This window comes from Muscardinus avellanarius (genome assembly GCF_963383645.1).
Source record: "Muscardinus avellanarius genome assembly, chromosome: 2".
NCBI lineage: Eukaryota > Metazoa > Chordata > Mammalia > Rodentia > Gliridae > Muscardinus > Muscardinus avellanarius.
The window spans coordinates 137,077,923-137,094,102 of NC_137787.1; the positions used below are offsets into that span (position 1 = coordinate 137,077,923).

Here is a 16,180-nt window from a genome sequence, read left to right on the forward strand (position 1 = left end):
ATAAAGCACAACACACAGTGAGGTGTCCCATGTTGTTCCTGCCCTCTGATGGTGGCCCCTCTAATGCAAAGCCTCATCTCATGCCTACCAACCACAGCCAACCAAACCAACAGCCTATGGATGAAAGTACTTACCATGACATTCTAGCTTAATCATGCAACCTGACTGTGAAGTGGTATGTAAGGGGGACCTGTGTGCAGGAACCTTGTGTCCAGGTGGGTGAAAGCAGAGCCCCCATCCTTCTTCTCCAGGAGGAGCCTCGCAGAGGGCCAGGGCAGCATACAGGGCACCGAGGGCCCATTTTCCTCAACAAATGCCGCTGGCCTGGCAAAATGAAATGCTTATATATCCCATATGGGAAGCAATTATTTCTCACAGAAGGAAAGGTGTTTTCCAGCTGATACATTTGAAGGATTTTATACAAGTAGAGCATATACTCTGCAGAGAAAGACTACAGGATTTTTATGTGCAATCAAAGTGGTCCCCAGGCACTTCAGGCTTTGACTGCTTCAGGCAAGGCAGGAAGGCAGAAGTGAAGGAGAGCAGGGATTACTGAGAAGGGATTAGATCTGACCAGGACAAAGCCTCTTTTAAATACAAGCCTTGTAAGAACGGGTGCCTTGTACCCCTATTTCCATGTCCTTTCGACTTTATCCTTCTCACACTTCTCCTGCCACCCGGCACATCACAGTGTCACAGATTTTAGACCCAAAGGGACCTTCCAGAAGGATTAAATGGGTCAAGGGTTGGCAACCTTATTCTAAAAAGGGCCAGACAGTAATTAGCTAGTTCAAAAGCAACCATGGACACGAAATAAATAAATGTGCATGGCTGCATTCCCACAAGATCACATTTGCAGAAACATGCAGGCTAAATTTGGCCCACAGTTTGCCAACCCTGGATCTAGGCCCACCTCCTGTGTTTTGCCCATGAAGACACTGTTGTCCAGGGTTCTCAAATGGCATTCCCAGATCACTTCGAGGCACTTTATTCAGTAAGTGACCATTCTGCTTCATTTATAAACACAATAGTGTTGCTGGGTTATGTGTAACCAAAATTCTAGTCCTATTTGTATAGGACTAATAGGATATATACCACAGAATTACCTGCCTGCATTTCTAAAGGTTATTTCACAAACCCAAAGAAGTATACAGTTGTGTGTGGGGGAGGGGCATAAGCCAACAACCTTTTTCACCAAAAAACCTGAATATCTGAATAAACCACTTGCCTTCAGTAACTGCTAGTTTTGTATCTCAGATTAAAAAATAACAGTATTAAATTGTGTGTGAACTGAATGTGTACAGACATTTTTTTTGTCATTATTCCCTACACGATGCAGTATAACAACTATTACCCACGGTATTTGCATTGGATTAGGTATTATAAATAATCTGGAGATGATTTAAGGTATATGCGAGCCAGGCACTGTGGTGAACACTTATAATCCCAGGTACTTGGGAGGCTGGGACCAGATGATTTTATGTTCAAGGCCAGCCTCAGCAACTTAGCAAGGCCCTGTTTCAAAATCTCCTAAAATATCTGGGGATATAGTTCAGTGGCAGAGTGCCCCTGGGTTCAATCACCAGTATCAAAAATTAATTAATTAATTAATGGAGAATATTCACAGGTTCTATGCAAATCCTATATTATATTATAGAAGAAACGTGAGCATCCTCAGAGCTGGGTATCCATGAGGGGTACTGGAACCAATCCCCAACAGATGTTGAGGGATGACTGTGTGAACTCCCTGTCAACATAAGGAAATCACTTGTGTAAAACAGATCTAGATAAAAAAGGAGAGGGGTATATACGCAGGGACACCAGCAGAGATAGGGCCATGAGAGATGTCATAACTGGACACCCAAGTGATGTTGCTGCATGTGGTGGTATAAAGACAGACATTTCATACATAAGCTCCTGGGGGTTTCCTCTTCCATATGACATCACACCTAATTGTTTTTCCTTCAAATCAGACCCAAGGTCCTTCTTCATTGAATCAGAGTTCTACACCTCTCCCTTCTGAGATTCCAGTAAGAATCACAAAACCATGAAGAGAACACTAAAGATATTTTGCTGGTTTAGCATTCTCTCCTGCAAAGAGATGCCAAGGAGACAAAAACACCCTGGTTCCTCCAGAAACATAATTCAATTTCAGTTTAAGTGTTATAAAAGCAGGACAAGTGCAGTGGCTTTTGAATCCTTGTGCTCCCACTGATCAAACAGACCTCTGTTCTGTGACCCACCAGAATCATTTCTTAATACACATGTTTGCACCATTTACACATAAGAAGCAGTTTACTTTTTTTTTTTTTTTTTTTTTTTTTTGGTCTGGCCTGCTGAGTCCCTGCTAGCACAATTGCTATTAATCCTTGACCCATAGTACCAAAGCCATCCTGAAAGTTTCACTGGAGATAATCCACTGCTAAGATGACATTGGCTCTGTGCACAGGATGTACAGTGGTGGCTTTTGTGTTCACACTGTGAACTGACACAGAATCCGATCTCCATGTGGGGACTGCTAAGATAACCAGCAGGGCGTTATTCAGTGTGTGCCCACAAAGATTATCCTTTAGTTTCTGTTTGTAGCTGCTATTTATAAAGGCTGAGACTATCTGAAACTCAGCTCTTTGATTCATGGATAGCCCGAAAAAGACCTGGTTTTTCTCTAACTGCTGATCCTTAGTGAGGCCCGTGGGTACAGCCAATTTTTCAACAAACCCGTGTGGAGATGAGCTACATCCCATTGGGTTGATACTTTATCTGCCGTCCCTGTCTGTACCCATCACACTTGTATGGGCCACCGAGCCACCCCTGTGTATTCTCTTTAGGTATCCAGTTAAATGGAACAACTGAGCTGCAGCAAATAGTGCTTTGATGTTGGCCAGCTGCCCTCCGTCTAAGAGATTTTCCTCAATGAACTCTCCTTGCTTGTAAAGCAACTCTTGGGAACAGAACTAAATTCAATTTGGTCAAGCCCAGCCTTGCAATTCTTTTTGGTAAATTCCAATACTCACTGGTAGAACCATAAAAGATGGAGAGGGGAAGCTACTCTTCCATAACTTAATTTCCAAGGTATAATGAAAGCAAGCTTTGGACCAAATCCTGCTACACATATAGATGCTCCTTTAACAAAGAGCCAGCAGAAAGCAGACACATAACAGCTCATCAGGCTGTTCTGGGAGCTAGTTAGATCCTAAACTTTTAAAAATATTTCCAGGTGTTTGGACTATCTGCTTTCATGAAAGAACCCCTATGAACAAATGTGGCAAGATTCTAGGGCAGGACTGTCTTCCCTATGGCAGCAAACAAGCAGAAATCTTCCAAACTAAAGACAAGAAACAGAACTCTTTAGGGATGATCTAGCCCTAGGCACCATTCCTAAGAGCATACCACCTGAAGGCCTCATTAAAGCTGCACTGATACAAAATATATATCTCTGTGCTGATAGGTAAACAGCCATGGCCCTGAGTTTCCCAAGTATCTTATTGTGCCTTTCTTCCCTTGAGAATAGTAGAAAATCCCGGCCTCAGGTCCCAGAAAACAAAGAGTTAATGCCTGGCACAGGAGGGCCCCCGGACAGCCTGGTTCAATAAGGTGGCCAGCATTTGTTTTAGTTCAGATTGCTCAGAGCCTATAACATATTGGTTGTTAAATATTTTGAATATCACTCAGACCTAGAATAATGGCTCTATGCCTGGAAGGATGTTTAAATCCTTTCATGCAAAGATAGTAAGTATCTTGAGCTATTTTCGCCAATCTATCATCCTGAGCATCTTTAATTTCACTAATGAAAATCCTTTTTAAAACTTTCATTATGCTAATTAACAAGACACTAATTCCACCAATAAAATCCATTTCTGGCAATTGCCATGCTAATTAGCAAGGCTTCCATGGTTGGTCAAGATATGACTGATAGCATCACTTGTACTAGCACCATTGAGTAACCCTGGAGTAGACACTTGAGCTGCTGATTCTTTTAAATAACACACTTGTATCATTATGCTGAAGTATTTTTAAATGGATCATAGGCATCCTATCAGTGGTGTGTAAAACTGTGAAGGGTCTGAGATTTTACTCATTTTGCAAGCTAACAAGTTAGACTGCCATAATTTCATGGATGCTGGCAGAGATAGGACACTTCAGGGTCAGAGACAAAGGACTGTATTGCTCACAGATCTGGAAGCAGCCTGAACTCTGTGTTTGTGCCCATTCTGCCTCCTACAGTCCCTAGGGGCTAAGGTAAAGCAGTCCATGTGGATGCAGCAAACACAGTGGGTTTGTGTCAGGGTTAAGGAGCCCCAAGCTTAGGAAACTTGAATCTTCTCTAATGTGCTACAAGAATTTTTTCCCCCAATTTTTAGCCCAATTCTTCCCTTGAGAAAGAGCTACTATTTATTATACTGGAAAACAAGCAAATCTGTTCTCCATGACTGTTTAATATGCAAATATTTTTGAAAGGAGCTGGGCATGGTAGAGCAGGCCTATAATCCCAGTACTCGGGAGGCTGAGACAGGAGAATCACAGGTTCGAGGACAGCCTCAAGAAGTAGTAAGACTCTCAGCAATCTAGCAAGAACCTGTTTTAAAATAAAAATAAAAAAATAGGGCTGGGGTGTAGCTCAGAGGCAGAATACCCCTGAGTTCAATTCCTGGTAACACACACACACACACAGTCCAGCACGAAGTGCCTCTGTTCCCAAGATGTGCTAAAATGTGAGATCCATGGAGAACTGTCTCCATTGGTGCCACAAATGAAGCTGGTTAAGATTCTAAGTGGAACCATATTTAACTCACTAAAAAGATTGAAGACTAATTTTAACAGATGCGATTTCAAATTAGAACTGTGTATAGGAGTACTTATTTGCATAATACTTATCGCAAGCAGGGATGCTTTCCCCTATAATATTCCTCTGACAAACACTTTTATGGATAATGAAATCAAGTCAAGGGGATATAGAGCTTTCCAGCTTCTGGGGATATTTGTGGCTTATCAGGTTAGATCAAGCATTCAGGTCTTGACACTTTCCAATGTGAGACTTTCCAATGTTGTTTTTCAGAAGTTCTAAGTGTTCAGATATTAAGAACCCATTTGAAAGCTACTAATACTCGCTCAAAAGAAAGCACGCATGTGCATACAGTATAAAATTTACATACTGTTTCAGTAGGTTTTCAAAATCTCTGAGGCTGGTTGATGAATTATGGGCCCCTTGAATGGTCTATACACCTCAAGTGAAAATAAATGCATGGGTCAAAGTTACCAATTTATTGACCATTGTCATTAAAACTTCCAATTGCTCACTCAAAGTAGCATATTTAGCTAGATATATGACTTGATATATTTAGCTGTATAAAGCATGACCCCTGATCAAGGGTTTGAAATATGGGCCAGAACATAAAAAAGGCAGCGCTTCAAAGATACAAAAGTCACAGAAACAGAGATCATAACAGTGTTCATTTAAAATATGACTATAAAATGGTTTATAACAATTGGACCACACATTAGAAGTGAGAGAATGAGGAGCGAAAGGCATAATTAATAATGCTAATGAATAATTGATGACAATGTGGCATAGAGCTTTTGCAAAACAACAACAAAACAAAAAGAACAAAATACTTATTTCAGTTTTGGTATTTAGTGAAAGGGCCAAGCATTCCACCTGTGTCCATGGCTCTCAAAAATCGACTCTATATGACAGTAGAAACACTAATGATTTTTTAAAAAAGAGATTGCTTATGTTTTATATATTCTGGTCGAAGTGATGGGAAGTAATATTTCAACAAAATTAAAAATATGATCTGTGTTAATATTTAATGTATGGAGAGTCTAACATTTGTTGTATATCTTCTATGTGAAAATCACCTTATATTTATTAAAAAAAACACCTGTCATATTTAGTTCATTTTGGAACCACTCAAGAAGCAGGTATTTTAAAGAGAGAACTGAATTTCTGAGAGCTCAAAAAGCTTGCCCAGAACAAGTTCTTTTTCTTTCTTTTTCTAAAATTATTTATTTATTTATTTATTTATTATTTATATGGTGCTGGGGATAGAACCAGGGGCATTCTACCTCCGAGTTACACTCCCACACCTTTTATTTTGAAACAGGATCTCGCTATGTTGCTGAGGCTGGCCTCAAACTTTTGATCCTCCTGTCTCAGCTTCCTAAGTACTGAGATTACAGGCCTGTGCTACCATACCTGATTAGAATCAAACAATTCTAAGGGAATAAAACTGAGATTCAAATCCAGTTCATTGTTTGTTTCACACTAACTACTCCTTTAAGGGGAAATACATTTACTTGGAATCATTCTTTCATATAATATTTTCTGAAAATATCTGATAAATGAAGCCCACCACCTCCCCCTCAATACACACAAAGCCTGCTATTCATTTGGTGATTTTTTTCTTATAATTTTCCTTAATGTTTGTCAACATTCTATCAGATTAAAAGGCATAACCGAAGTCATATCAACCCTGCCATCACTTTGTTATATACTTTTATCCCAAAAACCTCTCGACTGATGAATTACTAATCAATGATGCTTACAAATCACCTTTGCCTACGTGGGGCAGACCTGTTAAGAGGAAGTGGCCCCTTTCCATCTTTTATTGTAGAACAAGGAGAAAAATACAGTCAGGTTACTAGCATGTGAGTAAGCACATCAATATAAATTCTCAATTCTGTGGCAGAAATATTTTTCTTAGGGTTAAGAGCCATAATAGAAAGGGCTAAAAGAACTGTCTGCTAATGGCATGTATAGATAAATCTCCCAGCAACATATGAATATATATGATTAGATAAGAGAGTGCTATTAAGGCAAAGCCCTGGCTTTTCCCAATTAGAATCCCCTTGAGGGCAGGGAGCAGGCAGGGAACTCCTAAGGGGAGTATATTACATCATCAGAATTAATCAGCTAGAATCAGGATATATAATTCCCAAACCCCAACTACCAGGAAATGCTGATAAAAATCTACAAATTTAATCAACATGATGTCCATATAGCCAATGTGTCTTAACTGTCCTTTCTTTCTTATACACTTCATTAATACTGCCAAGGAAATAAACCTCATTCCTGAGATATGATCAAAAATATCTGCCCCAAAGAGTTAACTTAAAATTAGTGTGTCTCTAGCCCCTGTTTAACATTCAAGTGGAATATAGTAGAAAATATTTGAGGACACCTAATACAGAAGAACAATTGTAAAACTGTTCAGTTTCTCCTGTTACATGTCTAGTAATAGAGGCTTCTGTGTGGACAGCAGAAAAACTAGGATTACTCAGTTTGAGAAGCACTGACAAAGATCAAGCTAGAAAAAGGTAAAATAAATTTTTAAATGCCCTATTTCTGTTCCCATCTTTACCCAAATGCTCTCCCCATAATTTGAAAATAGCGTATGATTAGATTTGATAAGGGAAAGCATGAGTCAGGAATCAAAGATCTACAGGAGATGTGTCCAAAGACATGTGGGCCATCCATTTTCTAGATGAGAGTAGAAAGGATTTCTTCTTCCCTAGGCTGAAAGTAGACAGGCTCTCATCTTCAGCATTGAGCGGTTCTTAGTTTAGAGGTTTTGGTTCTGTTCTTACAATGCCAACAGCATAATTGCAACAACAAGAAACGTGATGGCTTCTTAATCAAATTAAATAGTAAAATGAAAGCAATAATTACTCAAATTTACTTGGCAAATTAACAAGACAAATTAATTGAGACACTACTTTTGATCATAAGGATATAATTAGAAAAATCTTTGGTGGATAAAAATATCTCTGAGGCATGAATTAAATCAATTGGACAACCTGATTATAAAGACCTTATGCTTTATATATAAATTAAAATTTACTGCTATGGAATATAAAGGAAAGAATAGAGATTGATCAACTTAAAAATGGTTTCATCCAGTAACAAACATCTACTGTGCTTTTACTACTGCCAGATGGCTATGCTGAACTATGCATATCACTTGTGCTATTTTGCTCTCCCGAAAAGCAATAAATAAAATCACCATTGTTAATGCTTATAGGGCATAAACAATTATTGGTCCTTTGTTCACAAACATATCAATGGAAGGAACACAGGGCATTGAAGTCTGATAAACAAAAGACAAATGGAAATACCTCTACTCTTCTTAGGCCCATCTGTAACCTACAAACCCTACAACTTCTCAGTAAAATCAAATTTCAGAAAACTAAGAACATCCAAGCTGGACCATAAGAAGCTAATAAGCATTTGACATCACCTGGCAGCAGTTATCTGTTCAAGAGTAGATTCACAACAGATCTGGCCCAACTTGAGCGAGGAGAGAGACTTCTATTCCATTTCTGGGAAGAAGCTTGCCCTTTCTTTTGGACAGAGTCACAAGTTCCAAACACATTTGTGATGACAGGGAGAGCTAGCTTCAGGCTGCAGCCAACCTACAGATGGCAGATGGTAGTGGCCCATCTACAGATGGTTCTTCCCCAACAAGGGTTCTGGACAATATCTTGGAGCTCATGTAGTCTATACTTGCTCTGTCTTGTTCTAATAATAGATCTTCAGTGTCTTCTCTGTTTTAGCCAGTTTGCGTCAGATTTTTGCAACCTAAATCTAGGGGCATCTTTAATTTATACAAATGATTTGTGCTTAAAACAAAATGAGCTGAACCTGGTGGTACACACGTGTAATTCCAATAATTGGGAGGCTGGAACAGGAGGACGGAAGGTTCAAGGCTGGCCTCAGAAACTTAGTAATGACTCTTAGCAACCTAGTGAGACTCTGTTTCAAATTGAACAACAAAAAAAGGATGGGTATAGGATGGGTGGAGGCCAGGTGGGTTGGCACACGCTTGTAATCCCCACGCTTGGGAGGCAGAGACAGGAGGATCGCACAGGTTCAAAGCCAGCCTTGCTGGCTTAAGAGACCCTGTTTCAAAAAAAAATTATATATATATATGTATATATATATACACATATATACATATACATATATATGTGTGTGTATATATATATATATATATATATATATATATATATATATATATGTATATATATGTCTGGGAGTGTAGCCTGGAGGTAGAAGGGTTCCATCCCCAGTATCACAAAAAAATAAAAATAAAAAAAAAGGATGAGTGTAGTTCTGAGGTAGAATGCTCCTGGATTCAATCCGTAGTACTAAAAAACAATAGCAACAACAAAAATAAATGAGAAAGCCATAATTTCTGAGGTGTGGAGACTAAAACTCTACACATTCAACAAGTCTACTTCTGATTCTAACACTAGAAGTCAAGACTGGCTGTCAAGGCAAGCTGAACTCTCAGCTGGAGGATTCAGACATTCATTGTGGAGCCTGTTTCCATTCTTATTTTTCTGTTTTAAAGATGTGTAAATTCACAAATGCTTCTTGATAATAAGGGTAATTCAAAGATAAACAGGGTAACAATCTTTGATTTGTAAAATGGGTGCTCTTCTAAAACTGCTTCAAGGCTCTGCACTTAATATAAAATGCATGATCAGTAGACAAAACAAATTTAAGGCATGTAAAAAAAAAGGAAAAATCCTTCTCTTTCATTTCTGTTTCTCAGAAAAGAAAGTATTTCTATATTAGATTCCTACCACAGTACATCATAACCACAAATGTAAGCTTTTCATAAAATCCCTTCTACCTAACTACTACTTATATTTTTGCACTCTGTTTAAGTATTCTTCCCTGGGGAGGTTCTTTCTATCTCCCTAAATTAAATAAAGTGACACTTTATACTTTATGCCATGGCTGATACTTGGGATTAAAAGCTGTTGAAATAAGGAAACAGTGCATGAATAAAGCAGCCCCCCCTTTTGCAGTACTGGGCATGGAACCCAGGGGCACCGTACCTCTGAGCTACACTCCCAGCCCTATTTTTTTAGTCTTTTTTTTTTTTTAAACAAAATCTCACTGAGTTGTAAAGGGCCTCCCGAAGTAGCTGAGGCTGTCTGTGAACTGCGATCCTCTGATCTCAGCCTCCCGAATGCTGGGATCACAAGCGTGCGCCACTAGCCCGGCTAAGCACACCCCTTCTGGCTCTTCTTTTTGCCCTCCCTGCAGCCCACTCCTCCGTGACACCCCAAAACACACCCATACCACACTCTGTATCTGCCTAAACTCTATATGGCTGTGGGGGTCCAGGTAAAAATGACACTTCTTTTTTTTTTTTTTTTAAATGACACTTCTTTAGGAAGCCCCCAGGTAAGGTCAGGTGGCCTTGCATTGTGATATAGCAAGGAACTACCAATCAGGCTGCTTTCAGCTGCAGGTAAGAGAAAGCAGAGCTCAAATGTGACCCAACAAGGAAATGAACTGGTGCAGTGTCTGCAGCACTGAGAAGTTCCAGGACATATGAGCTTCCTGGATGATGGATCCACAGGCTGGTTTCTCTGTCAGTCCCACTTGCTACGGCTTCCCACCTTTCCACCTGGTGAGAGCAGGCTGTCAGGGGAGAGGAGCCTGGCTTCTGGTGCCCCTCCCATTGGCATGGAGACCCTCCCTCAGAAGCCTCAGGGCACATCTTCTGCAGTTTCCCTGGCCGCAGTGGGCTGAGCCTTCCCATGCCATGCTAGAGGAAGGAGGGAGACAGCCCAACCTGGTTTGCAGAGTGTACGCTTTACTCTCTACCACAGCCCAACAGGAACGCTGTAGCATGTAAACAGCATGGAAGTGTTAAGACAGCCAACACCAGGGCAGCTGAACAGAACTGCTCAGTGCAGTTCAACGGCCCCAAGTCTTCAACGGCCCCAAGTCCCAGCTAGCTGCAAGGAGCAGTAAATAAGCTCATCTGAAATGAAACCATTTCTGATGTGCCAGGGGTCCTGGTTGAGAACAGATACTGTCACACTGTGGTCCCCTTGCCTGTTTTTGCAAATAAAGTTGTATTGGGACCTAGCCACATGTGTCCTATGCACCTATTGTCATTTGTGCTACAACTGCACAACTGAGTAGAGGCAACAGTGACCATATGGTTTGCAAAGCTGGAAATATTTACTATCTGGCTCTTTACACAAAAGCTTGCCAAAAATCAGGCTACAACTCACCAACTGGTATGGAAAATTGTCGGCAAGTCAGCCACAACACTTATTGTAGCATTGGGAACTTCTCTTGTCTAACATATTTCATATGTATATTATCTTTTTTGAATATCTGTCTCCCTTGCTAGTGTCTTTTTTTATTTACTGTCGATGCCATATCCCCAGCACCCAGTCCAGGGCCTGGAGCTTTGTAAGTACTCCATGCATATTGGCTGAATAGTTGAAACGAATGTGCTCCTTAAATATGCTGCCATGAAAGAACAAAAGCAATGACTTCTTCCAGGATGCTTTAGCCAAGAGAGGAACATTATTTCAAAATCAGAAGGCGGGTCTATGGGGTGCAGCTCAGTGGTTGAACATTTGTCAAGCATGCTCAAGGCCCTGGGTCCCATCCCCAGCCTCACCAACCAGCCAACAAATAAACAAACAAACCAAACATAAAACCCCAGCATGCCAAGAAAGTGCCCTGCATTCCACACTAAGGAGGGACTGAGTTTTATTAACATTCCCAACCTTTGGGGGAAAGATATGGCCACACCATGTCTGCCTTGAGAGGAGGTAGAAGCCTGCATCCCCAGAAGTGGTGGAGGCAGTATGTGCACCCCCAAAATGGGCCCCAGATCTCCTCTTACACAGGAGGCTCACCACAGACCCATGCTGTGTCCTGCCAACTCTGACCTAGTGCCCTCTCCACTTAACTCCAGGATTTATAACCACTGATTATAGAGGTTCAGTCTTCACCAGTGCTCAGGGGAACAGTAAAAAGATTTTAAAGGAAGAAAACATAGGAAGTTAGGTGGGATTGGCCTAGTGATATCTCCACACCACAGTTTCTCTTTAAGTTTTTTTTTTTTTTTTAAAGAAAAAAATGACAGAGTCCACAAAAAATAACCTGAAGAAACAGAGCTCAATAAAGACCAAATATTGATTCGGGAATCCCAGAACTCCTTTTGTTTGTTGATGATATCCATTTCTCCCTAATCATTTAATCTAAGAAAAATTTTAAAACAAAAAAAAATAGCAATTAGGACAAGACCATAGTTTCTTGAATTGCTAAAATAGCTTTAGTGAGTCTTCTAATACCATAGAAATTATAATCACTTGTGAAGGAAAGGTTTTCTTAGGTTTCATTTTGGCATTCAAATTTTCAATCTACAATGCTAAGAAGATACAAAAGTGGTGGGGTGCAGTAATGAAAACTGCAATAACAGGATCTGAGTTTTCATTATCATCTGCTAATTAAGGCAGCCATGCACAAGAACAACAGGTCAGTGAGAACAGGATTCTAATCAAGTTGGGGCCTGTGTTCAACAGCCAAGAATGCCTCAAACACGAGGGAAAGGAAAATGCCAAATGCCATATTAAAATTATCTCCCTTGGACACAGTTTGCTTTCCAAAAAAAAAAAAAAAGAAAAGAAAAGAAGCTGGCAGTCAACTTTGTGTCAACATTTTTTTCCTCTTCTACATTTATGGCAATCACATAAAACTAATTGAGGCTTAAAGGATAAATTCTTATATTATTATCCATGTAAAGTAAATGATATTTAGAATACAGTCTTTTCTATTAAGAAGGAAAGCAGTATAGTTGTCATCTATTAAGTCAAATAAAACTTGCTTCATTTTGAGGTTCACTGACCTTTCATATTATGTCACTTCTATTTTCCTGATTATTTTAACAGAAATTTTTTTCATACTCAAGATAACATAAAAGTTACAAAATAATGATTAGATATACTAATACTGCCATTAGACCAATTTCTTCAGAACTTAAATTTTTTCTCAGAAGGTAATATGGAATGTGAAAGAAGATATCTAAGTGTCTAAGTTAGTAACACTACACAATAATTGTCAGGAATTTTGTCCATCCATATGGTAGGGAAAATATATTTTTTGTCACTTGGCAATATGGGCTTTGGGACCTATCATGCATGCTGCCCGCATATGGCCCCTTGGCATTTGCAAAAACAGCCCTTTTCTTTTGAAGCAGATCATAAAACCTGGGCAGGATTGTGTAAACTCCTTTAGCAGGACATAAGATCCTGTGATTGTGAGAGGTGGCCTCCCTATAAAGACAGGAACATCTTAGGAACATCCTTAGGTCTGAACACACAGAACACAGAGGCATTTGAACAAACATGCCTTGCTACCTCCCCCATTTTATTACCATTAGTTAATTCCTACCCTGCCAATCATATTTCCCCATGGCCACTGACTTCCTCATTAAACTTGCATAGAGAGTACACAGGTTTACCTTTCACCATGTCTTTATTTCCTTAAAAAGTTTCTCACAGCATGTAAAACTCATTTTAAGTAAATTCATGTATTTTTCTCTTGTTTATCTGACTTTTTTTTTTTTTTTTTGTGGTACTGGGGATGGAAGCTTTCTACCTCTGGGCTATATTCCCAGACCTATTTTTTATATTTTTTAGTTGGAAACAGGGTCTCTTAAGCCAGCATGGCTGGCTTCGAACCTGAGCGATCCTCCTGTCTCTGCCTCCCAAGCACGGGGATTACAAGCGTGCGCCACCACGCCCAGCTGTTAATCTGCCTTTTGCTATAGGGTCCCTAGCCATGAACCTAGCAGTGAGTTCTGTACGATCCTAAGTATTTTATGGGTTTTTGTTCTTTGATCTATTAACAATAATTCTGGAAGAACACTCTAAGAAAATAATTCAGTAGAGGCAACGTTTGTACAATATGTCTTAAAACAATAGAAATTGGAACAGACTAAATGTTCAACTAGAAAGAAACAAGAAAATGGTTATAGAATAGAAATTTTCAGGCACCTTTGCTAGGAAGTGCTGACTTCTCACTTGAGTGTACATATCTCTGATGGGAGACTGAAAGCTAAGAGCTCAACATCTCTGTCTTCACTTTGTGTCTGTCTCTTTATATCTTAAACTTTGGGTCAGATTTCTACTCAACTCTTTACATTGACATGTTAATCATTTAAGGAACATATTTCTAAATACACCCAGCAATACATTGAGCAGGGTGGCGTACACCTGTAATCTCATTACTTGGGAGGCTAAGACAGGAGGATTACAGGTTTGAGGCTAGACTCAGCAAGTTAGTGAGATCTTATTTCATAATTAAAAAAAATATATAAGAGAGCTGGGGGTGTAGCTCAGAGGTAGAAATCCCTTGAGTTCGATTCCTCGTACCCAAATCAAACACAAACAAAAAACCAAACCCAAACAAAATTAAACAAACCAAACTGGTAATACAGTATTGACTAGTCCTAAATTCATGTATCCTTTCTTCTATCTCTTCAAGACTCAAGACAGTAAGATGTATTTTCAAGACTCAAGGAACAGTGAGCACTATAAGCAAATCACCCCATCATTTGACTGTCTCTCTTAGTGGGAGCAGTTACCCCATGATTAGAACTGAAGCCACCCCCTGCCCAAACAGGAGCATAATGGAAACCTGATTGCCCGCTTAAGCCATGAGGATTTGCTGGGAGCCAGCAGGACTTTGCAGAACCAGACCTACGTTGATGATCAACCAGACCACAGTTTGACGGAGACTGCTTATGTCTTGGAGTTCACATTTGCCTGTTGCTGATATAAATCTGATGCTTTTCTCAATGACTCTGAATATAGGCCTAAGGATGCTTGGTACCCCTTGTCTCCCTAGTATGACTATAATGAATAAATTCCTTTCCTGATTTTCACCATTGCTTTTTCCATTTGATTTTTGGAGTGAGTGGCTAGACCTGATCTTTTGGGCCTCCCCAAATTCTGGCCCCCCTCTGGCATAGAATTCCCTCAGTTACAGTTAAATAAGTGTGAATTTGTCAACCAAGTGAAACATTATCCAACCATTACAAACTAAAATGATGCACGGCATGTAATATTCTGCAAATATTTTATATGTTGTAAAGTCGAGTGTGTTACGGCTCCAAGTGGAAACTACCTAAAATGTTATCATTAGTACACAGAGAGGCAAACCCATGGGGGTGTAAAGTCTTCATCAGCGTGGGAACTGTCACACACTCACCTGTGGGATGACACCTTGTTCTTACTGCGGGTGTCTCTGTTTCTCCTGCTGAGCTTCCCTGTCCCTTCCTTATCCCTTTGTTGTACTGTATCCCTGGCCTGCTAAGTGGTTTTTCTACTCATGTCAATCCAAAGACATCACCCTGTTCAAGACCCAGCTTAGTTCTCACCTTCTTCTAAGCAGTCTATTACCCTGGAGTGAGAGCGAAATTGCTTTGAATTTCTTGGCCCTTATTGTCATTTTCCTGATTGTTTTGTTTGCTTTCTCTTCTTAGATAGACTGCAAATTTTACAGAGTTGTTCTTAGCACATGAAATGAGCAATAAATATATGATTTTGAATGAATTAATCAATGGATAAACTCTTGAGAGTGGGGCCATTTTTATCTTTGCATGTACAATACAAACCACAGTGCTTGGCAAACAGTAGACTATTACTAATTCTTCACTAAACAAATGGATAGATGAATATATTGTCACACATGAATGCCATCTGCAAGACTGGGATATGTTTTCCTTCTTGATTACTTTTCCACCTTCTGCTTCCAGAAAACATCAGATATGTTTTTTCCTAAAAGGAGTGTCATTCTTGGAGAGAACTTACCCAGGTCAAACTGGCCAGAAATGTAGCCACAAGTCTGCCGGACTTCCTCGCTGTCCCAGCCCAAGGGGTAGAGGGCGCAGCCAGCACCAATCAGCAAGCCTGCAAAGAGACCAGAGGGTGTTATCAGCACACCTTTCCATCCCTGGATAAATGGGTGTGGATCAATATTTACCAGCCTAACAAAACCGTGGTGGCTGCCTTTCAGAAAGCACCATCCTGAACTCCCTTCTGCAATTTAAGGTCAGTTTAATTCCAAGAACAATTTCAAGTGTGTGAAGAAGGAGGAGGAGGAGGAGGAGCTGGAGATGGAGAAAGAGGAAGAGGAGGAGGAGGAAACAGCTCAGTTTGTTTCCAACTTTGCCCTTTAAAAACATTAAAGAATTGCATAAATGTTAGGTACTTATGTGAAATTATCAGTGCCAATCTCAATATCATATGTGGGGAAGGAGAGGAAGACAGGGGAAAGTTCACCAAGTGCTGTAGACATGTATGTCCCTATTACTCTGCACTAAATTATGTGAGTCTACAATGCACCAATGAA

At 40.0% G+C, this 16,180-nt stretch overlaps 1 protein-coding gene across 1 annotated transcript in view; it reads right to left on the reverse strand.

The window, feature by feature from the left end:
* The window catches only part of LHFPL6 (LHFPL tetraspan subfamily member 6), a gene marked incomplete at its 3' end in the record, with an annotated part of 255,941 nt that overhangs the window by 16,423 nt on the left and 223,338 nt on the right, over positions 1 to 16,180 (reverse strand). Inside the window, exon 2 of the mRNA XM_080690021.1 lies at positions 15,640 to 15,738. Coding sequence (XP_080546147.1) covers positions 15,640 to 15,738 — 99 coding nt within the window. The remainder of the gene's footprint in view (positions 1 to 15,639; positions 15,739 to 16,180) is intronic.